General features: G+C 35.8%; 2 protein-coding genes across 6 annotated transcripts in view; one reads left to right on the top strand and one right to left on the bottom strand.

The window, feature by feature from the left end:
* The window catches only part of LOC126950211 (zinc finger protein 680), a 473,756-nt gene that overhangs the window by 242,119 nt on the left and 206,343 nt on the right, over positions 1–25,294 (top strand). The window lies entirely within an intron of this gene.
* Positions 12,609–25,294, bottom strand: part of ZNF107 (zinc finger protein 107) — a 49,634-nt gene continuing 36,948 nt past the window's right edge. For all 5 annotated transcript variants that reach the window (XM_050783485.1, XM_050783484.1, XM_050783482.1 and 2 more), the window contains one exon: positions 12,609–24,017. In XM_050783485.1, coding sequence (XP_050639442.1) covers positions 21,682–24,017 — 2,336 coding nt within the window. In that variant the 3' untranslated portion in view covers positions 12,609–21,681. The remainder of the gene's footprint in view (positions 24,018–25,294) is intronic.

Genomic DNA, 25,294 nt, shown 5'->3' with positions numbered 1-25,294 from the left:
TAGTAGATACAGGGTTTCAACATGTTGGCCAGTATGGTCTTGATCTCCTGACCTCATGATCCACCCACCTCAGCCTCCCAAAGTGCTGGGATTACAGGTGTGAGCCACCGCATGCAGCCAAAACTAAGCTCTATAAATTAAGAAAAGATAATGTTGTTTTTAGACAAACAAATGCTCAGAGAATTTGCCACTACCAAGCCAGCACTACCAGAACTGTTAAAAAGAGCTCTAAATCTTAAAACAAATTCTGGAAACATGTTAAAACAAAATATCTTTAAAGCATAAATCTCACAGAACCTATAAAACAAACAAAAACCAAGGTATACAGGCAACAAACACCATCACAAATAGAATACTACCTCACATATCAATACTAACATTGAATGTAAATGGCCTAAACACTCTACTTAAAAGATACAGAATTGTAGAATGGATAAGAATTCACCAACCAACTATCTGCTGCCTTCAAGAGACTCTCCTAGCACATAAGGACTTACATAAACTTAAGGTAATGAGGTGGAAAAAGAAATTCCATGCAAATGGACACAAAAAGGGAGTAGGAGTAGCTATTCTTATATTAGACAAAACAAACTTTAAAGTAACAGCAGTTAAAAAAGACAAAGAAGGAAATTATATCATGATAAAAGGGCTTGTCCAACAGAAAAATATCACAATCTTAAATATATATATGCACCTAACACTGGAGCTCTCAAATTTATAAAACAATTACTACTAGACCTAAGAAATGAGATAGACAGCAACACAATAATAATGGGGGACTTCAATACTCCACTGATAACACTAGACAAGTCATCAAGACAGAAAGTCAACAAAGAGATGACGGATTTAAATTATACCCTGGAACAAATTGACTTAACAGATATTTATGGAACATTCTACCAAACAACCACAGAATATACATTCTATTCATCAGTGCATGGAACTTTCTCCAAGATAAACCATATGATAGGCCACAAAGTAAGTCTCAGTAAATTTTAGAAAATTGAAATTATATCAGGTACTGTCTCAGACCACAGTGGAATAAAACTGGAAATCAACTCCAAAAGGGACCTTCAAAATCATGAAAATACATGGAAATTAAATAACTTGCTCCTGAATGATCATTGGCTCAACAATAAAATCAAGATGGGTATGCTAGAAAGTCTTCTAACTGAATAATATAAAAACATCTGGGATACAGCAAACATGGTGCTAAGAGAAAAGTTTATAGCCCTAAATGCTTACATCAAAAAGTCTGATCCTAACAGAACAAATGAAATTGAAACAAAATAATAGAAAAGATAAATGAAACTAAAACCTGGTTCTTTGAAAAGATAAATAAAATTGATAGATCTTTAGCAAGATTCACCAAGAAAAGGAGAGGATCCAAAGAAGCTCAATCAGCAACAAAACAAGAGCTATTACAACTAACACCACAAAAATACAAAAGATTATTTAAGGCTACTATAAACATCTTTATATGCATAAACTAGAAAACCAGAAGAAGATGTATAAATTCCTTGAAAGATACAACCCTCCTAGCTTAAATCAGGAAGAATTAGAAATCCTGAACAAACCAATAATAAGCAGTGAGATTGAAATGGTAATAACAACATTACCAACAATAACAAAAAAAAAAAGTCCAGGACCAGGCAAATTCACAACTGAATTCTACTAGACATTTAAAGAAGAATTGGTACCAATCCTATTGACACTACTCCACAAGATAGAGAAAGAGGGAATCCTCCTTAAATCATTCTATAAAACCAGTATCACCCTAATACCAAAAACCAGGAAAGGACACAACCAATAAAAAAACTACAGACCAATATCCCTGATGAACATAGATGCAAAAATTCTTAACAAAATACTAGCTAACCAAATCCAACAGCATATCAAAAAGATAATCCACCATAACCAAGTGGGTTTTATACCAGGGATGCATGGATGGTTTAAAATACATGAGTCAATGAATGTAATATACCACATAAACAGAATTAAAAATAAAAATCACATGATCATCTTAATAGACGCAGAAAAAGCATTTGACAAAATCAGCATCCTTCATTATTAATATCCTCAACAGAATCAGTGTACAATGGACATACCTCAATGTAATAAAAGCCATCTAAAACAAACCCACAGCCAACATAACACTGAATGGGGAAAAGTTGAAAGCAGGCTGGGTGCGGTGGCTCATGCCTCTAATCCCAGCACTGTAGAAGGCCAAGGTGGGTCTATCTCATGAGGTCAGGAGTTCATGACCAGTCCAGCCAACATGGTAAAACCCCGTCTCTACAAAAATACAAAAATTAGCTGGGTATGATGGCAGGTGCCTGTAATCCCAGCTACTAGGGAGGCTGAGGTGGAGAATCACTTGAACCTGGGAGGCAGAGTTTGCAGTGAGCTGAGATAAAGTCATTGCATTCCAGGCAGAATGAGACTCTGTCTCAAAAAAAAAAAAAAAAAAAAAAAAAATTAATAAAAATAAATATAAAAGTTGAAAAAATTTCCCCCGAGAACTGGAACAAAACAAGAATTTCCCCGTTTCACCACTTCAGTTCAACATAGTACTGGAAGTCCTAGCCAGAGCAATCAGACAAGAGAAAAAAAATAAAGCACATCCAAATTGGTAAAGAGAAAGTCAGCCAGGCGTGGTGGCTCACACCTGTAATCCCAGCACTTTGGGAGGCCAATGCAGGCGGATCATGAGGTCAGTAGATCAAGACCATCCTGGCTAACATGGTCAAACCCGGTCTCTACTAAAAATACAAAAAATTAGCCATGCGTGGTGGTGGGTGCCTATAGTCCCAGCTACTTGGGAGGCTGAGGCAGGAGAATTGCTTGAACCCAGGAGGTAGAGGTTGCAGGGAGTCAAGATCGTGCCATCACACTCCAGCCTTGGTGACAGAGCAACACTCCGTCTAAAAAAAAAAAACACCTGTTTTTTGTTGTTGTTGTTGCTGTTTGCTGCTGATATAATTGTAGACTTAGAAAACCCTAAAGACTCTTCCATTAAAGCTTCTAGAACTGATAAATGAATTCAGCAAATTTCAGGATACAAAATTAACATACACAAATCCATAGCTCTGCTATACACAAAGAGCAACCAAGCTGAAAATCAAATAAACAACTCAATCCCTTTTATAATAGCTGAAAAGAAATAAAACACTTAGCAATACACCTAACCAAGAAGGTCAAAGACTTCCACAAGGAAAACTACAAAACACTGTAGAAAGAAATATAGATGACACAAACAAATAAAAACACATCCTATGCTCAGGAATGGGTAGAATCAACATTGTAAACATGACTATACTGCCAAAAGCAATATACAAATCCCATGCAATTCCCATCAAAATACCACCATCATTATTCACAGAACTAGAAAATGCAATCTGGGCTGGACGCAGTGGCTCACGCCTGTAATCCCAGCACTTTGGGAGGCCGAGGCGGGCATATCACAAGGTCAGGAGATCGAGACCATCCTGGCTAACACAGTGAAACCCTGTCTCTACTAAAAATACAAAACCTTAGCCGGGCGTGGTGGCAGGTGCCTGTAGTCCCAGCTACTCAGGAGACTGAGGCAGGAGAACCCGGGAAGCAGAGTTTGCAGTGAGCCGAGATTGCGCCACTGCACTCCATCCTGGGCGACGGAGTGAGACTCCGTCTCAAAAAAAAAAAAAAAAAGAAAATGCAATCCGAAAATTCATAGAGAACCAAAAAGGAGTCCACAAACCAAAGCAAGACTGAGCAAAAAGAACATTTCTGGAGACATCACATTACCTGATTTCAAACTATAAGGCCAGAGTCACCAAAACTGCATGGTACTGATATAAAAATAGGCACATAGACCAATGAAACAGAAATAAACCCAAATAAACCAAAGCAAGACTGAGCAAAAAGAACATTTCTGGAGACATCACATTACCTGATTTCAAACTATAAGGCCAGAGTCACCAAAACTGCATGGTACTGATATAAAAATAGGCACATAGACCAATGAAACAGAAATAAACCCAAATACTTATAGCCAACTGATCTTAGACAAAGCAGTAACAACAACAACAAAAAAGTGCAAGAAGGACACCCTATTCAACAAATGGTGCTGGGATCATTTGCAAACCACATATAGAAAAATGAAACTGGACCCTCAGCTCTCACCTTATACAAAAATCAACTCAAGATAGATAAAGGACTTAAATCTAAGACCTTAAACTTAAAATTCTAGATGATAATATTAGAAAAACCATTCTAGACATTGGCTTTGGCAAAAACTTCATGACCAAGAACCCAAAAGCAAATGCAATAAAAACAAAGATAAATAGGTAGAACTTAATTAAACTAAAGGACGTTAGCACAGCAAAAGAAACAGTTAGTAAACAACAAGACACAGAATGGGGGAAATTTCTCACAATTTATACATCTGACAAAGGACTAATATCCAGAATTTGCAATGAATTCAAACAAATTAACAAGAAAGAACAAGCAATCCCGTCAAAAAGTGGGCTAAGAAAATGAATAAACAATTCTCAAAAGAAGATATACAAATGGCCAACAAACATATGAAAAAGTGCACAACATCACTGATGATCAAGGAAATACAAATCAAAACCAAAATGCAATACCACCTTACTTTCATAGGAATGGCCATAATCAAAAGATTGAAAAAAATAGACGGCATGGATGTGGTGAAAAGGGAACACTTCTACACTGCTGATGGGAATGTAAACTAGTATAACCACTATGGAAAACAGTGTGGAGATTCCTTAAAGAACTAAAAATAAAACTACCATTTGATCCAGCAGTCCCACTACTGAGTATCTATCCAGAGGAAAAGAAGTCATTATACAAAAAAAATACTTGCACAGGCATGTTTATAGCAGCACAATTTGCAACTGCAAAAATGTGGAACCAACCCAAATGCCCATCAATCAATAAGTGGATAAAAACTACGTATAAACAAGTGGAGATATATATATATAATGGAATACTACTCAGCCATAAAAAGGAATGAATTAATGGCATTCACAGAAACCTGGATGAGACTGGAGACTATTATTCTAAGTGAAATAACTCAGGAATGGAAAATGAAACGTCCTATGTTTTACTCATAAGTGGGAGCTAAACTATGAGGATGAAAAGGCATAAGAATGACACAACAGACTTTAGAGACTCAGGGGGAAAGGCTGGGAAGAAGGTGAGAGATAAAATACTACAAATTGGGTTCAGTGTATACTGCTTGGGTGATGGGTGCACAAAAATCTCATAAATCACCACTGAAGAACTGACTCGGGTAACCAAATACCACCTGCTCCCCCCCACAAAAACTATGGAAATAAAAAATTTAACAAAAAAGAGACTGCAAGGAAACTCAGAACTCATCAAGCCTCACCTTCCTCATTTTACAGATGCAAGAGAGGGACTGAAGACAATGCCAACCTCACATAGCCTTTAAGAGGTCAACTCCAGACATAAAATCAGACCTTCTGACCCCAAACCCAAGTCCCCTTCTTGCCTTTTGCTATTACTCTGACTCTTCAAAGGACAAGAGCCAAGTTGGGATGTGAAGTGGTCACACCCACAGGACCTATTTCTTTGATTTCCAGTGCTCATGTTATGGCCAAACCCTGGAAAAAATGTGCCCTTTAAATCTTTGTGCACACCTAGAACTAGCAGACATTAAAAGTGATAATAATGGGCTGGGAACACTGGCTTGTGCCTGTGGTCCCAGCTACTCGGGAGGCTGAGGAGGGAGGATTTTTTGAGGCCACGAGTTTGAAGCTGCAGTGAGCTATAATTGCACCACTGCACTCTAGCCTGAGTGACAGGCTGAGACCCTTTCTCTCAAAAAAAAGGAAAAAGAAAAAAGTAATAATAACAAAAAGTAATTTACAAATTACTGAGGGAGTCTAGAAAGGTTAAGTGTTCCCCCTCTAAATTGGAAATAACATTTAAAAATACTTTATTGGTAAAAAAATAAAATAAAAGCCACTTTTTATCCTGAGATAGTATGTAGAACTTGAATTTTGGTTTAAAGCACTTATTACTAAGCCTAACATAAATACTTTGGCAAATCGATTCTAACAATGATATCCTTCTCATGACTTAAAAGGGCCACTAATTTTACTTTTGAAATATGTTTAATTTTTATATTAAAAGCTAGGATGGCTGAGTGCAGTGGCTCACACCAGTAATCCCAACACTTTGGGAGGCCGAGGTGGGTGGATCACCCGAGGTCAGGAGTTAGAGACCAACCTGGCCAACATGGTGAAGCCCTGTCTCTACTAAAAATACTAAAATTAGCTGGGCATGATGGCACTTGCCTGTAATCCCAGCTACTCAGGTGGCTGAGGCAGGAGACTCACTTGAACCTGGGAAGTGGAGGTTGCCATGAGCTGAGACCGTGCCATTACCCTCCAGCCTGGGCATCACAGGGAGACTTTGTCTCAAAAAAAAAAAAAAAAAAAAAAAAAAGAAGTTAGGATAAGCCTATTATATAGAAAATTTGTGATCTGTATGTGCCTCCTCATTACTGAGTGGTCTACAGTTTCTGAAACTTTCAGAAACGCTAATATAAGAATACTTTTTCCAACTGAAGAATTTAAAAATACTAACTTTTCTCAGTGATTAAAATGAAATATACTGGAATAATCAGTGTGGTTTTAAATGCTATTTAATGTACACATGTGAGGTTTCTTTTAAACTCATTTTAACAAGTTATTTCTATTGATTTTTCACTTTCATTAGAAAAAAATTAACATTTCTGTTACTACAAACCTATGAATGTTATCTAAACACAGTGCTAATCTTAAAAGATCTGTATGCTAAGGATTATAGAAAGTCTATTCTCTATTTATATTTAGAAGATAAATAACTGCTTTCCATTAAACCCAATGGAGCAATTGTGACTCACAATCATAAGATATTAAAATATTAATACTATTTTTTTTAGATGTAGTTTCGCTGTTGTTGCCCCGGCTGGAGTGCCATGGTGCCATCTTGGCTCACCGCAACCTCTGCCTCCCGGGTTCAAGCGGATTCTCCTGCCTCTGCCTCTCGAGTAGCTGGAATTACAGGCATGCGCCACCATGCCGGGCTAATTTTGTATTTTTGATAGAGACGGGGTTTCTTCATGTTGGTCAGATTGGTCTTGAAGTCCCGACCTCAGGTGATCCGCCCGCCTCTGCCTCCCAAAGTGCCGGGATTACAGGCGCAAACCACCGTGCTCAGCCAAAATATTATTACTATTATCTAGGTAAAACTTTTAGGTATCTGCATGTTCAAGTTGTTTAACTTATACAGTTCAGAAACTAAAAATTTTTATAAATTAAAAAAATTAAAAATATAAAGTATCAATTTTTTTCAGTTATGAAATACTATCAATATTTCTAGTTGACATAACAGGAGGATTCAGATGCTGTGGTTGTAGAAACTAGATATGTCATGGTTGACTGTTTTACTTCTTGTCTTCCTATTTTAAGTAAAGAAGCCCAAGAAAAGCCAGAAATGCTATATACCTTGATTCCAAACACACCAAGGCTCGTCTAGGGAGAATATATGTGTGAGCATATTAGCTTGAAATTTATGGCAACTTTTGTTAAGTACAGCTTTTTGTTGTTGTTGTTGTTGTTGTTGTTTTTGAGACAGAGTGTCACTCGGTCACCAGCCTGTTCAAGACCAGCCTGACCAACATAAAGAAACCCCGTCTCTACTAAAAGTACAAAATTAGCTAGGCGTGGTGGCACAGGCCTGTAATCCCAGCTACTGGGGAGGTTGAGGAAGGAGAATCACTTGAACTCGGGAGGGGGAGTTTGCAGTGAGCCGAGATTGCACCATTGCACTCCAGTCTGGGCGACAGAGTAAGATTCTGTCTCCAAAAACAAACAAACGAACAAACAAACAAACAAACAAAAAACAAAAAACAAAAAAAACCAAAAAACATAAACATTTGCCCTATGCCCAACGCAAACATAATTGAACAGCTTAACATTTTTCTCCCAAAGAGTAGAGTAACAAATTAACTCTATAGTCTAGTGTACAGTAAATAAATGAAAAACAAAGATGTTGAGTCATTTATTTTAACTGCACAACTGGGAAAATAACACTTCTTGGGCTACAGGCCAAGAGCTTTCAAATATGTTAGTTTATAGAATGTGGGGAGACCTGGTATAGAAACATTCACCCCTCGTGCCGGGCGTGGTAGCTCATGCCTATAATCCCAGCACTTTCAGAAGCCGAGATGGACGTATCATTTGAGGTCAGGAGTTTGAGACCAGCCTGGCTAACAGTGAAACCCCGTCTCTACTAAAAATACAAAAATTAGCCGGGTGTGGTGCCAGGTGCCTGTAATCCCAGCTACTCAAGAGACTGAGGCAGAAGAATCACTTGAACCCGCGAGGCGGAGGTTGCTGTGAGCCAGGATTGTGCCACTGCACTCCAGTCTGGGCGACAGAGTAAGACTCTGTCTCCAAAAAAAAAAAAAAAAAAAAAAAACCATAAACATTTGCCCTATGCCCAAAGCAAACATAATTCTCTGTCTTTCACTCCTAATTCCAACTATTAACTTAGAACTGGAGAAATGTAACATGTCATTATTCCACAAAGTGTTTTATTATTTTTATTTTAGATTCAGGGGTTACACGTACATATTTGTAACATAGGTATAATGCACGATATTGATTTGGGCATTTAATAATCCCATTGCCCAAGTAGGGTACATCATACCTGGTAAGTAGTTTTTCAAAGCTTATCTCCTTTTTTTTTCTTTTTTAGAATTCCCAGTGTTTATTGTTTTTATTTTTGTTTCCGTGTTCACCCAAGGGTTAGCACCCACTTATAAATAAGAACATGTAGTATTTGAGATACTTATACAACATGCAATACTATGGAGCCATAGAAAAGAAAAAGAATGTTCTTTGCAGCAACATGGCTACAGCAGGCCTTTATTTTAAGCAAATTAACATGAAACATCAATGTAAGATTCATATGTACCTAGTTTAATTCCATGCCTTTGCTATTGCGAATAGTGCTGCAGTAAACATCTGAGTGCAGGTGTCTTTTTGGTAAAATAATTTATTTTTCTTTAAGCACATACTCAGTAACAAGGTTGATGGGTCAAATGGCAATTCTATCTTTAGTTCTTTGGGAAATCTCCAAACTGTGTTCCACAGGGGCTGAATTAATTTGCATTGCCACTAACAGTGTGTAGATTCCCTTTGCTCCACAACTACAACATCTGTTATTTTTTGACTTTTTAGTAACAGCCACTTTAACTGGTGTGAGATGGTATCATATTGTCATTTTGATTTACATCTCTCTGATAATTTGGGATGTTGAGCAATTTTCTTGCATGTTTATTGCCAGTTTTCATGTCTTCCTTTGAGAAGTATCTATTCATATTATTTGTCTGCTTTCTTCCTATTAAATTTCCTTTAGATTCTATATATTATTTTGTTGTACACAGTTTGCAATTACTTTATTCCATACTGTAGGTTGTCCATTTACTTTGTCAATAGTTTATTTTGCTGTGCAGAAGCTCTAGATTAGATGTCAATTTTCAATTTTTATTTATTTTTATTTATTTATTTATTGAGACACACTCTCACCCTGTCACCCAGGAAGGAGGGCAATGGCATGATCTCAGCTCACTGCAACCTCCATCTCCTGGATTCAAGCAATTCTCCTGTCTCAGCCTCCCAAGTAGCTGGGATTACAGGCATGCACCACCATGCCTGGCTGATTTTTTTGTATCTGTAGTAGAGACAGAGTTTAACCGTGTTGGCCAGGCTGGTCTCAAACTCCTGACCTCATGATCTGCCCACCTAGGCCTCCGAAAGTGCTGGGATTACAGGCATGAGCCACTGCGTCTGGCCTATTGCATTTATTTTTAAGGTGTTAAATTCCTTACAGAGGCCAGTATCTAGAAGAGTACTTTCTAGGTGTTCAACTAGGATTTTTATAGCTTGAAGCTTCACAGCTAAGTCTTTAAACTATCTTGAGTTATGTTTTTTATATGGTGAGAGGTAGGGGTACAGTTTTTTTCTTCTACATATGACTAACCAGGTTTCCCAGTACCACTTATTAGATAGGGAGTTATTTTCCCTTTGTTTATTTCTATTGTCTTTGCCAAAAATAAGTTGTTTGTAGGAGTGTAGCTTTATTTCAGGGCTCTCTCTTCTGTTCCATCGGTATATATGTATATTTTTTGTACCAGAACCATGTTATATCAGTTACTGTAGCTTGTAGTACAGTTTGAAGTCAGGTAATGTTAGCCCTCCAGGTTTATTCTTTTTGTTTAAGAATACCTAGGCTATATGGGCTCTTTTATTCTTTAATATGAATTTCGAAGTTTTTTTTTCTAGTTCCAACAAAAATGGCATTGATAGTTTGATAGAAATAACACTTAATCTGTGGGTTGCTTTAGGGAGCATGGACACTTTAATTATATTGATTCTTCAAATTCATGAGGATGGAATGTTTTCCATTTCTATGTGTTGTCTCTGATTTGTTTCAGCAGTGTTCTGTAGTTCTCCTTGTAGAGATATTTTACCTCCATGACTTAATGCATTCCTAGGTATGTTATTTTTTTGTTTGTGGCTATTTTAAATAAAGCTGTGTTCTTGATTTCTTTCTCAGCTTGAATATTATTGGTGTACAGAAATGCTACTTCATTTGTGTATGTTAATTTTGTATCCTGACAGTTTGCTGAAATCATTTTTTAGGCTTAGGAGTCTTTTGGTGAAATCTCTACCGTTTCCCTGGTGGAGAATTAAATTGACTTTCTTTTTTCCTATTGGATGACTTTTATTTCTTTTTTATTATTATTACTGTACTTTAAGTTCTAGGGTACATGTGCACAACATGCAGGTTGGTTACATATATATACATGTGCCATGTTGGTGTGCTGCACCCATTAACTCATCATTTACATTAGGTATATCTCCTAATGCTATCCCTTCCTCCTGCCCCCTCCCACAATAGGACCCTGTGTGTGATGCTCCCCTTCCTGTGTCCAAGTGATCTCATTGTTCAATAACCACCTATGAGTGAGAACATAAGGTATTTGTTTTTCTGTTCTTGCGATAGTTTGCTGAGAATGATGGTTTCCAGCTGCATCCATGTCCCTACAAAGGACACGAACTCATCTTTTTTATGGTTGCATAGTATTCCATAGTGTATATGTGCCACATTTTCTTAATCCAGTCTGTCACTGATGGACATTTGGGTTGATTCCAAGTCTTTGCTATTGTGAATAGTGCTGCAATAAACATACATGTGCATGTGTCTTTATAGCAGCATGACTTATAATCCTTTGGGTATATCCCCAGTAATGGGATGGCTGGGTCAACTGGTATTTCTAGTTCTAGATCCTTGAGGAATCGCCACACTGTTTTCCACAATGGTTGAACTAGTTTACAGTCCCATCAACAGTGTAAAAGTGTTCCTATTTCTCCACATCCTCTCCAGCACCTGTTGTTTCCTGATTTTTTAATGATTGCCATTCTAACTCGTGTGAGATGGTATCTCATTGTGGTTTTGATTTGCATTTCTCTGATGGCGAGTGATGATGAGCATTTTTTCAAGTGTCTGTCAGCTGTATGAATGTCTTCTTTTGAGAAGTGTCTGTTCATATACTTTGCCCACTTTTTGATGGGGTTGTTTGTTTTTTTCTTGTAAATTTGATTGAGTTCTTTATAGGTTCTGGATATTAGCCCTTTGTCAGATGAGTAGATTGCAAAAATTTTCTCCCATTCTGTAGGTTGCCTGTTCACTCTGATGGTAGTTTCTTTTGCTGTGCAGAAGCTCTTTAGTTTAATTAGATCCCATTTGTCAATTTTGGCTTCTGTTGCCATTGCTTTTGGTGTTTTAGACATGAAGTCCTTGCCCATGTCTATGTCTTGAATGGTATTCCCTAGGTTTTCTTCTAGGGTTTTTATGGTTTTAGGTCTAACATTTAAGTCTCTAATCCATCTTGAATTAATTTTCATATAAGGAGTAAGGATCCAGTTTCAGCTTTCTACTTATGGTTAGCCAATTTTTCCAGCACCATTTATTAAATAGGGAACCCTTTCCCCATTTCTTGTTTTTGTCAGATTTGTCAAAGATCAGATGGTTGTAGATGTGTGGTATTATTTCTGAGGGCTCTGTTCTGTTCCATTGGTCTATATCTCTGTTTTGGTACCAGTACCATGCTGTTTTGGTTACTGTAGCCTTGTAGTATAGTTTGAAGTCAGGTAGCGTGATGCCCCCAGCTTTGTTCTTTTGGCTTAGGATTGTCTTGGCAATGCAGGCTCTTTATTGGTTCCATATGAACTTTAAAGCAGTTTTTTCCAATTCTGTGAAGAAAGTCATTGGTAGCTTAATGGGGATGGCATTGAATCTATAACTTACCTTGGGCAGTATGCCCATTTTCACAATATTGAGTCTTCCTATCCATGAGCATGGTATGTTCTTCCATTTGTTTGTGTCCTCTTTTATTTTGCTGAGCAGTGGTTTGTAGTTCTCCTTGAAGAGGTCCTTCACATCCCTTGTAAGATGGATTCCTAGGTATTTTATTCTCTTTGAAGCTATTGTGAATGGGAGTTCATTCATGATTTGGCTCTCTGTTTGTCTGTTACTGGTGTATAAGAATGCTTGTGATTTTTGCACATTAATTTTGTATCCTGAGACTTTGCTGAAGTTGCTTATCAACTTAAGATTTTTGGCTGAGATGATGGGATTTTCTAAATATACAATCTTGTCATCTGCAGACAGGGACAATTTGACTTCCTCTTTTCCCAATTGAATACCCTTTATTTCTTTCTTCTGCCTGATTGCCCTGGCCAGAACTTCCAACACTATGTTGAATAGGAGTGGTGAGAGAGGGTCTCCCTCTCTTATGCCAGTTTTCATGGGGAATGCTTCCAGTTTTTGCCCATTCAGTATATTGGCTGTGGGTTTGTCATAAATAGCTCTTATTATTTTGAGATATGTTCCATCAGTACCGAATTTATTGAGAGTTTTTAGCATGAAGGGCTGTTGAATTTTGTCAAAGGCCTTTTCTGCATCTATTGAGATAATCATGTGGTTTTGTCTTTGGTTCTGTTTATGTGTTGGATTACGTTTATTGATTGGCATATATTGAACCAGCCTTGCATCCCAGGGATGAAGCCCACTTGATCATGGTGGATAAGGTTTGTGATGTGCTGCTGTATTCGGTTTGCCAGTATTTTATTGAGGATTTTTGCATTGATGTTCATCAGGGATATTGTTCTAAACTTCTCTTTTTTTGTTGTGTCTCTGCCAGGCTTTGGTATCAGGATGATTCTGGCCTCATAAAATGAGTTAGAGAGGATTCCCTCTTTTTCTATTGATTGGAATAGTTTCAGAAGGAGTGGTAGCAACACCTCCTTGTACCTCCGGTAGAATTTGGCCGTGAATCCGTCTGGTCCTGGACTTTTTTGGTTGGTAGGCTATTAATTATTGCCTCAATTTCAGAGCCTGTTAATGGTCTATTCGGGGACTCAACTTCTTCCTTGTTTAGTCTTGGAAGAGTGTAAGTGTTCAGGAATTTATCCATTTCTTCTAGGTTTTCTAGCTTATTTGTGTAGATGTGTTTATAGTATTCTCTGATGGTAATTTGTATTTCCATGGGGTTGGTGGTGATATCCCCATTATCTTTTTTTATGGCATCTATTTGATTCTTCTCTCTTTTCTTCTGCATTAGTCTTGTTAGCGGTCTATCAATTTTGTTGATCTTTTCAAAAAACCAGCTTCTGGTTTCATTGAATTTTTTGAAGGGTTTTTTGTGTCTCTATCTCCTTCAGTTCTGCTCTGATCTTAGTTATTTATTGCCTTCTGCTAGCTTTTGAATGTGTTTGCTCTTGCTTCTCTAGTTTTTAATTGTGATGTTAGGGTGTCAATTTTAGATCTTTCCTGCTTTCTCTTGTGGGCATTTAGTGCTATAAATTTCCCTCTACACACTGCTTTAAATGTGTCCCAGAGATTCTGGTATGTTGAACTTTTATCTCTTTATCTTGTTGAATTGCTCTGGCTAGGACTTCCAAAACTATGTTGAATAGGAGTGTTTAGAGTGGATATTCTCATTTTTATTCTTATGAAGAATGTATACAGCTTTCACCTCTTCAGTATGATGTTGGCTGAGAATTTGTCATAGATGGCTCTTATTATTGTGAGATATGTTTCTTCAATGCCTAGTTTGCTGAGGATTTTTTTTTAACAAATATTGGATTTTCTTGAGTGCTTTTTCTGCATCTATTGTTATAATGATCTGATCTTATGAGTTTAATTATCTTTACATGGTGAATCACACTTATTGACTTGCATATGATGAAACATCTTCACAGTCATAAAATAATACTCACATGATTGTGGAAAAATAACTTTTTGATTTGCTTATGAACTCAGCTTGCTAATATTTCAGGAAGGATTTTTGTTTCAATGTTCACCAGGAATATTGGACTGTAGATTTTTTTGTTGTGTCTTAGACTTTCGTATCAAGATGATACTGATTTCATATAACAAGTTAGGAAGGAAACCCATTTTCATTTTTGGAATACATTCAGTAGAACTAGTACCAGATAATATTTGTATTTGTGGTAAAATTAGGCTGCAAATTCATCTGATCCAGGGCTTGTTATATTTTGTAGGTTTTTTATTACAAATTCAATTTTATTATACATTTAATACATTTTTGCTTTGTTCAAGACTTCTCTTTTTTCCTGATCCAATCATGGGTAGTTGTGTGTATTGACACATACGCCAATGGAGCAGAAAAGTGAGACCAGAAGTATATTCATGTATTTAGAGATAACTAATTATAGATGTAGGTGAACATTTCGTAGGGAAAAAATAGTATCCTCAACAAATGGTGTCAAGAAAACTTTACATCCACATGCAGAGAAATGATACCATATTACACCATATATAAAAATCAACTCAAAATAAATTAGATACTTAAACATAAGGTTTGAAACTCTGAAACTACTACGAGAAATATAGAGTGAATCCCTATAACATTGGTCTAGGCAGTGACTTTAGCTTAACCTCAAAATCTCAGGGAATCAAAGAAAAAATAGATGAGTCGGACCACTTCAAATTAAAAAGCTGCTGCACAGAATCTGATATGACCAACAGGATAAGACAACTAAAAAAGAGGAGAAAATGCTTGCAAGTCACATGTGACAAGGGGTTAATATAAAAAAAAATAAAAAGCTCAAATGACTATACAATAAAAGACAAATAACCATTAAAAATGAGCAAAAGGCTTAAATATTGTTCAAGAAAAGACAGACATATGGCCAAGAGACATATAAAAAATGCTAAGTATCAATTATCAGAGAAAAGAAACCAAAACCCTATGAGATATCAAGTCAGTCCTGTGAGAATTACTTTATTACAAAGATAATAGGTTGTGAAGAAAACGGAATATGCTTGCACACTGGTTTGAATGTGAATGAGGACAGTCATTATAAAAAACTAAATAAGATTTCTAAAAAAATTTAAAATTAAACTACCATATAATACAGCAATTTCAGTCAGGCACAGTGGCTCATGCCTGTAATCCTAGTACTTTGGGAGACCGAGGAGGGTGGATCACGAGGTCAGGAGATCGAGACCATCCTGGCCATCATGGTGAAACCCTGTCTCTACTAAAAATACAAAAATTAGTTGGGCACGGTGGTGCATGCCTGCAATCCCAGCTACTCGGGAGGCTGAGGCAGGAGAATCACTTGAACCCAGGAGGTGGAGGTTGCAATGAGCCAAGATCGCGCCACTGCACTCCAGCCTGGCAACAGACCTAGACTCTTTTGAAAAAAACAAAACAAAAAAAACACCAATTTCACTATTGTTTATATATCCAAAACAAATGAAATCAGAATGAAGAAATAATTGCACTTCTATACGGCTTGCAACACTCTTCACAATTTCCAAAATATGGAATCAACAGTTCAACATTTAACGAGTAAAGACAATGTGGTACATACTATGGAATAAATCCTATTCATCTTTAAAAAAGAAAATTCTATTTTTTCAATCACATAAACTGGAGAACATAATATTTGTTGAAATGAGCCAAGTACAGAAAGATTATCATTTCATGATTTCACTTAGACATGGATTCTAAAAAACGTAATCTCGGCCGAGTGCGGTGGCTCATGCCTGTAATCGTAGCACTTTGGGAAGCCAAGGGGTTGGATTGCCTAAGCTCAGGAGTTCGAGACCAGTCTGGGCAACGTGGCAAATCCCTGTCTCTACTAAGAATACAAAAAATTAGCCAGGGGTGGTCGTGAACACCTGTAATCTCAACTACTCAGGAGGCTGAGGCAGGAGAATCACTTGAACCTGGGAGGCAGAGGTTGCAGTGACCCGAGATCGCACCACTGCACTCTAGCCTGGGTGACAGAGTGAGACTCTGTCTCATAAATACATAAACAAAATGTAATCTCATTGAAGTAGAGAGTAAAATGGTGACCACCAGAGGCCAAGGTATTTAGAAAAAAGGGGCGGGGGGGGTGGAAAGATGTCAAAGAATACGTAACTATAGTTGGATAGAAAGAAGTTCAGGAGGTTTTTTTTACAGCATGGTGACTATAGATTATAATAATATATTAGTATTTTTGGAAAATGCTGGCAATGTCATGTGCTCTCACCACAAAAATGCTAACTCTGTGAGGTAAAGCTTTAATGACCTAAAATTAGGCATTTGACAATGTATATATACTTCCAAACATGTTTTACAGAACAAATACACATGTATTTATTGCAGACGGTAATGGCATGAAAGACACTGAGAGTGTTTCTTATAGGTCTCATGATTAACTACTATGTTAACACAGTAAACAAGCTTGCATGCAAAATAACAGAAAACGTTTTAATCCAAAAGCTGCCATGATCTCCAAAAGTTTTCCAATAGAAAGTGGAAAGTAGAAAAGAGAAAGAAGTTGGCTAGTTAGGTGACTAACAATAAAAACTGCAGACTAAACTTCACTCATTAAAATAATTATATAAAATAAGAGAAATTTTTCTGAATTGTACTATCAATATAGAAAAGACGTAGTATTCCAAATATTGAATCAACAAAGGTCGTTATTTTGCAACCTTGAATATTCACACTTTAAAACATAAGATTCTGCAAAAAAAAAAAAAAAAAGTATGCTGTGCTGTATCATAGAAAATTAAATTTAAAATTCTTCACTTACCATTAGCTCTCTCAAAAATTTAATTTCTAAGATATATTTTCTAGCAAACAATATGTGCCACACTTTATGTAAGAATTTAATAAGATTTTCCTTTTAAAAACAGAGAAAAACAATGCTGATTTAATCCTCTCACCTGTGGACAGGGTATGCCTTTTATTTTAACTAATCTGAAAATTATATTGATAAGCAAACTCTCTAGTTATAACCAATTTTTCAGTGCATTAAAAAATACCAATTTTCTCATCAAAACCTACAAAGTACCATGTGAATTGACATGGCATGAAGACAACAGTGAGAAAACTGTGGCAGTAACACAGAAAAAGAAGGATTGTGTTGAATACATGGAAGACACATAATAAGATAAACAAAACTGAAGATAATTAGGAAATTAAAAAAAAAAAAACAGAATTTCTCTTTAAATTCAGCAAGATTCAGCTTTGCAGCCTGAAAAAAAAAGTTCTCTCCACATGAAAAATCAATGTTATTTCTTCACTATTAATATTTTCCATCTCTGACTTGTAGTTACAAACTAACACCAGTAGAAATACATATGGCTCATTATGGAGCACCTGTTACACAATAAGCAATGTCATGTTTGTTTGCTGCATTTATATATAAAAGCACTTTCATGACTTATGAAGTCTTTCAAGTTCTTACCTGAACAAACTGGCTCAATAAATAAATTTACTTATGTCAATTATAATAAGACAAAAGAACACTAACTAAAGTAGGCTTATATAGGATTCTCCAGTGGAAAGAAGAAATAGAATGTTCTAACTAAATAAAATGTAATACACAAATTTTGGAAACACATCTAGAAGTTATTTTGTGTACACTGCTAAACTATAAAAAATCATTCTTATAATCCAAGACCAGCTCATATGATGAATATCTGATAAATTATAAAAGAGAAAAGCATAAGTAACAAGAAAATTATAGGTGTAGCATGAGTATCAGGCAACTATAAACAAAAACTTTGCATGGGGAGATTCTAAATCATAAGCCAGATTTTACAGAAATGAATTCAATGCAAAGCAGAGGATACAGATTTGCTTCCAGCATTTTTGAGGTTTTCAGTCGTCTAGTAAATTAGTCATCTTTTAAAAATTATTAGTTTTGGCCTGTAATCCCAGCACTTTGGGTGGCCGAGGCAAGCGGATCACGAGACCAGGAGATTGAGACCATCCTGGCTAACGCGGTGAAACCCCGTCTCTACTAAAAATACAAAAAAATTAGCTGGGCGTGGTGCCAGGCGCCTGTAGTCCCAGCTACTAGGGAGGCTGAGGCAGGAGAATGGCCTGAACCTGGGAAGTGGAGCTTGCAGTGAGCCGAGATCACGCCACTACACTCCAGCCTGGGCAACAGAGCAAGACTCCAGCTCAAAAAAAAAAAAAAAATTATTAGTTTTGTTCCAATATTGCTCTTTTCTTCTGAAAATAGGTACAAGCTAATACACAAACACACTCATTTGCTCCATAATTTTCTTATACCTAAGGTTTTAGAGTAATATATGTGTATAGTTAAGTGTATGTAAATCAAAACTAAAATCCTGTATGTTTGCAGGCAGAGAGGTCACATGTTCAAAGAAAAATATATAACATTTTTAAATGTTTATTCAGAACTCAGAATTTCCTCATGATTTATTTATACTTGTATGTAATTTTATTACAACCATAAAATGACTCTGTAGTCAGTAACAATTGTACATTCTAAAGTATCTGAAAGTGTAGAATTGGTTTGTAATACAAAGGAGAAATACTGGAGTTGATCGTCTTTTGCCCTGAAGTGATTAATACATAAAATTATATGCCTGTATCAAAATATGCCATACATGGCATAAAGATATACATACACTATGTATCCACAAAAATTAAGTGAAATAAGTTTAAATTTTAAAAACAATAAAAATATAAACTATGGGAACAATATTCTTTATTAGTAATTTAAAGCCATTAGCAAAAATAATTACTAGAGATGTTAGCCCATTATGTTATCAAGTAGTATATTGTTACCCTCTTTTACCTAAACCCTTGAGTAATGCAGGACAGGTAAAGTCAGTGGCATGAAAACACTTCATTGAATGCACAATAGTTTTAACATGTTAAAAAAAAAAAAAGTTTAATAAAAAAACTAAGTTCATGCATAATCAAAAAATTTTTCACACACAATTTTATCACATAAAAGTGGTTAGTAAAATGATGTACTACTAATTAACTTTAACATTAAAAATTCTTTACCATAATGCAGAATATTGCTCTGAACACCTACTTCATGGATCACTCAGTATTATAAGTTAAACACAAAAAGCTTCTTCACTCAGGTTTTCATCACACATCTTACATTTTAATGTCCTTATTCTTTCATAGAAAGTGTCGTAAATAATACCCACCTAACAGAAATGATTTCTCATATCTTTGATGCATGAAAAATTAATCACATGCTTTCATGTGTGAATAGGAATGAAGAGCATTAAGTAATTTGAGAGTTGAATTACATCATTTGCTTTTCAAAAACTAATTTTTCAAGAAAAAATATAATTTGAATGTAATAATAAATCTACAAAAAAATTCTACTTTTAAAGTTATATACAAATTATTTACCAACTTTAGCTTTAAATTATTTTCTATACTCAGCATTCTGATTTAGTGCAATGTCTGAAGTGTCAATACCTTAGATATTTCTACTGTGAATTCTCTGATATTTACATAGACTTAATTTTGGATTAAATTATTTTTATATTTACTGCACTTGCAAAAATATATTTTAGTATGAGGCCTCTGGTATTTTCTAAGCTGCAGTTTTTTAAAAACGTTTTTCCAAATGCATTACATTTACAGTGTTTTCCTCCAACATAAATTTTCTGGTGAACAAAGTTTGAGCAACTGCTTCAGGGTTTTCCTCTAGTACAAAATGGGTACAACAATATCTGTGATACAAGTAAAGGTACTAAAACCCTCTCGTATTTGTAACGCTTGTCTTCAAAATGAATACTAATGAATACTTTTGTTTTGTTTTTGAGACGAAGTTTTTGCTCTTGTTGCCTTGGCTGGAGTGTAGTGGTGTGACTTCAGCTCACTGCAACCTTTGCCTCCCAGGTTTGAGCAATTCTGCTTCAGCCTCCCAAGTAGCTGGGATTACAGGGGCGTGCCACCATATGCAGCTAATTTTTGTAAAATTTTTAATGGAGATGGGGTTTTGCTATGTTGGCCAGGCTGGTCTCAAACTCCTGCCCTCGTGATCCACCCACCTCGGCCTCCCAAAGTGTTGGCATTACAGATGTGAGCCAGCATACCTGGCTCCTCTTCTTCACTTTAAAGGCTTATATTTTCTGAAAGATCTCTTGACAAAAATTGCATTTGTAATGTTTTTATTAAGTACTCTCTAATGTTGAGTAAAATGTGAGCAGATAATAATGGCTTTTCCACATTCCTTGTATTTGTACAATCTTTCAGAAGCATAAATGATTTCCTGTGCAATAAGGGGTGAGCATTTATTAAAAGTGTCACCACATTCTTCACACTTCTGGGAGTTTTCTTCAGTATGGATTATCTTACCTACAATCAAGTGTGACAACCATTTAAAGGCTTTGTGACATTTTTCACATTTCTAGGATTTTTCACCAGTATGATTTATGTTAGGAAGTTTGAGGTGTTGTCAAAATTATTGTCACATCATTCAGGTTTGTAAAGTTTTCAGTATTATGTTTAGTGAGGTTTGAGGATTGGTTTAAAGTGTTGCCACATTATTCACATTTGCAGGGTTTCTCTCAAAGTATAAATTGTCTTATGTGTAGCAAGGTGTGAGGACCAGTTAAGGCATTGCCACATTTTTTACATTTGTAGGATTTCTCTCCAGTATAAATACTCTTACATGTAGTTAAGAGTTGAGAATCAGTTAAAAGCTTTGCCACAGACTTCACATTTGTAGGGTTTCTTTCTAGTATGAATTTTCTTATCTGCAGTAAGGGTTAAGGAAGGTTAAAAGCTTTGCAACATTCTTCACAATTGTAGACTTTCTCTCCAGTATGAATTTCTGTACGGTAAGGTATGAGGATTGGTTAAAAGCTTTGCCACATTCTTCCCAATTATAGAGTGCCTCTCCAGTATAAATTTTCTTAAGTGTAGAAAGGTGTGAGGACTGATTAAAGGCATTGTCACATTCTTCTCATTTGTATGGCTTCTCTCCAGTATGAATTACCTTATGTTTAGTAAAAGTGAGGACCAGTTAAAGGCTTTGCCACATTTTACACATTTGCAGGATTCTCTCTAGTACGAATTTTCTCACGTTCAGTAAGGTTTGAAGATTAGTTAAAAGCTTTTCCACATTCTTTACATTTGTAGGATTTCTCACCAGTATAAAATATCTTCTGTGTGTAGAAAAGGTTGAAGACTTGTTAAAGGCTTTAACACATTCTTCACATTTGTGGAGATTCTCTCCAGTATGAATTTTCTTATGTGTAGTAAGTTTTTAGGATCAATTAAGTTTTGCCACATTCTTCACATTTGTAGGGCTTCTCTCCAGTATGAATTTTCTTATGTGTAGTAAGATTTGAGGATAGGTTGAAAGCTTTGCCATAATCTCCACATTTGTAGGGTTTCTCTCCAGTATGAATTATCTTATGTATATTAAGAGATGAGAACTGGTTAAAGGATTTGCCACATTCTTCACATTTGTAGGGTTTCTCTGAAGTATGAATTTTCTTATGTGTAGTAAGGTTTGAGGATTGGTTAAAAGCTTTGCCACATTCTTCACATTTATAGGGTTTCTCTCCAGTATGAATTTTCTTATGTGCAGTAAGGGTTGAGGATAGGTTAAAAGCTTTGCCACATTCTTTACATTTGTACGGTTTCTCTCCAGTATGAATTATCTTATGTCTATTAAGGGTTGAGGAGCAGTTAAAGGCTTTGCCACATTCTGCACATTGGTAAGGTTTCTCTCCCGTATGAATTCTCTTATGTATAGTTAGGTTTGAGTATCGGTTATAAGCTTTTCCACATTCTTCACATTTGTGGGGTTTCTCTCCAGTATAAATTATCTTATGGTTAGTAATGTTTGAGAATAGGTTAAAAGCTTTTCCATGTTCTTCAAATTTGTAGAGGTTCTCTCCAGTATGAATTATCTTTTGTGTAGTAAGGTGTGAGGACTGGTTAAAAACTTTGCCATGTTCTTCACATCTGTAGGGTTTCTCTCCAGTATGAATAATTTTATGGATAGTAAGGTGTGAGGACTGTTTAAAGGGCTTGCCAAATTCTTCACATTTGTTGAGTTTCTCTTTAGTATGAATTACCTTATGTCTAGTAAGTTGATAGGACTGATTAAAGGCTTTTCCACATTCTTCACATTTATAGGGTTTTTCTCCAGTATGAATTCTCTTATGTTTAGTAAGGGTTGAGAATCGGTTAAAAGCTTTGCCACATTCTTCACATTTGTAGGGTTTCTCTCCTGTATGAATTTTCTTATGTTCAGTGAGGTTTGAAGACTGGCTAAAAGCTCTGCCACATTCTTCACATTTGTAGGGTTTCTCTCCAGTATGAATTTTCTTATGTCTAGTAAGGGTTGAGGATCGATTAAAAGCTTTTCCACATTCTTCACATTTGTATGGTTTCTCTCCAGTATAAATTTTCCTATGGTTAATTAGGTTTGAGTGTTGGTTAAAAGCTTTGCCACATTCTTCACATTTATAGGATTTCTCTGCAGTATGAATTTTCTTATGTTCAGTAAGGTTTGAAGATTGGTTAAAAGCTTTGCCACATTCTTTACATTTGTAGGGTTTCTCTCCAGTATGAATTATCTTATGTCTAGTAAGAGTTGAGAACTGGTTAAAGACTTTCCCACATTCTTCACATTTGTAGGGTTTCCCTTCCATTAGAATTTTCTTATGTGCAGTAAGTTTTAAGGACTGGTTAAAAGCTTTGTCACATTCTTCACATTTGTCGGGTTTCTCTCCAGTATGAATTTTCTCCTGTTTATTAAGGTTTGAGGATATGTTAAACCCTCTGCCACATTCTTTACATTTGAAGGGTTTCTCCCCAGCATGAATTCTCTTATGGTTAGTAAGATTTGAGAATAGGTTAAAAGCTTTTCCACATTCTTCACATTTATAGAGGTTCTCGCCAGTGTGAAGTATCTTTTGTGTGGTAAGGTGTGAGGACTGGCTAAAGACTTTGTCACATTCTTCACATTTGTAAGGTTTTTCTCCAGTATTAATTATTTTATGTATAGTAAGGTGTGAGGCCTGTTTAAAGGCCTTGCCACATTCTTCATATTTGCTGGGTTTCTCTTCAGTATGAATTATCTTATGCCTAGTAAGTTGTGAGGACTGGTTAAAGGCTTTGCCACATTCTTCATATATGTAGGGTTTTTCTCCAGTATGAATTCTCTTATGTTTAGTAAGAGTTGAGAACCAGTTAAAGGCTTTTCCACATTCTTCACATTTGTAGGAATTCACTCTAGTATGAATTCTTCTATGCTGAGTTAGTTGTGAAAGAATGCAAAATAATTTGCCACATTCTTTACATTTGAAGTGCTTGTTTCCTGTATGTCTTCTCTTATATCTATTTGAATTTGAAAATTTATCAAAGACTTTCATATATTTATTACATTGGAATATTTTGCTTGGGGTAGCTGTCAAACATTGTTTAACTGTATTATGACCTCCTTTGTGCCCCATACACTCATCCACATGTTTATAGCCTTTTCTTAACTGTAAATTCTCATATTCACATCTTCCATATCTTCTCAGTGTCACTTTTTGGAAAGAATCTTTTATGTTCTGCTCTGGCCAAAGGTCTTGGGCAAAATGAAAAGACATTACTGAAAGAAATCAAAATAAGAAATTACTGCACTTGCTAGACTCAGATAAATATACTTTACAAATCTAATCTATAAAATTGTACAAACTACATAAGCAAGATTGCATAGTAAAATACCACAGGCTCTAATTTCTTCATAGACACATAAATGTAACAAAAACATAATGACCAAAATACATTTGTGGAAAATGTATACATGAGTTCGGTGTGCAGTGCCCCAGGTGAGCACAATGCAAAGAGCCACAGAGAAGACACAAGTCTGTTTTATTTACCAACAAAGTTCTTTCTGTTCCCCAATATAACACAGTGCCTTTAGAAGTAAATTGCCTACTCCTAGTTTTTCTTTTTTAAAGAAAAGAAAAATAATAACAAACATATACATCTTCATTTCTGGCTTCTACATGCCTTCGCAGACATTGGTTTCTGTCTCCCATGACATAGAAGGCTGAAAGAAATGGTGGTATACTTTGGAATGACATTTTGAGTCTGCTGAGATCAAAGGTAAATGTTACAGCAGTGAAGAGACTGCAGTACTACAGACAGGTAACAGTTGTAGCAAGTGATTACTGACTATCAAGAAGAAACACGAACAAACTCTTTTAACTGAAAAAAAAAAAAAGCTAGAAAATTTCAGACAAGACACATCCTAAGAACATGTCTGAAAGACTCTCAGAATCACTATTCGAGACAAATGGTTTCTAACTATGCCAGGACAAAGCTACATTATAAAGATTGTGACAAACAACTTGTTTTTAATTTACAAATTTCAATTAAAGATTACAATGTACAAAAAATATTAGGGCAATACAGCCCCGCAAAAATTATGCAATTTTCAGAAAGCAACCATTAAAAACTAAAAATATACAAATTAATTTTTAAAATTTAAAATAAATTGAATAATACTCCGTGAGTGAATAGGAATACAAACTATGGAAAATCAGAAAAATGAGAACACCAACAAAACTATTAAAAATAGCAAAAAACAAATTGTGGAGGTAACAATACAAAAAAACCAAAAATATCAAAGAAAAATTAATGTAAAAATAAAGACAACAAACAAACTAGAATACACACAAAGACGTATATAAACATATATAAGCAAAATTTCAAAAGTAACAGACAAGAGAATCTTGGGAACTGCAAGATGAAAGTGATATGTCATTTATAATAATAGTCTTATAAGATAGCCAGTGAATCAGGCCAGAAGGGAAGTGTGATACAGTCAAAGTGCTGAAAACAATAGCTGTCAAGTGAGAATACCAACAACTGTCCTGCCAA

This window comes from Macaca thibetana, chromosome 3, assembly GCF_024542745.1.
Source record: "Macaca thibetana thibetana isolate TM-01 chromosome 3, ASM2454274v1, whole genome shotgun sequence".
NCBI lineage: Eukaryota > Metazoa > Chordata > Mammalia > Primates > Cercopithecidae > Macaca > Macaca thibetana.
This window is presented reverse-complemented; position numbering and strand designations above follow the sequence as displayed.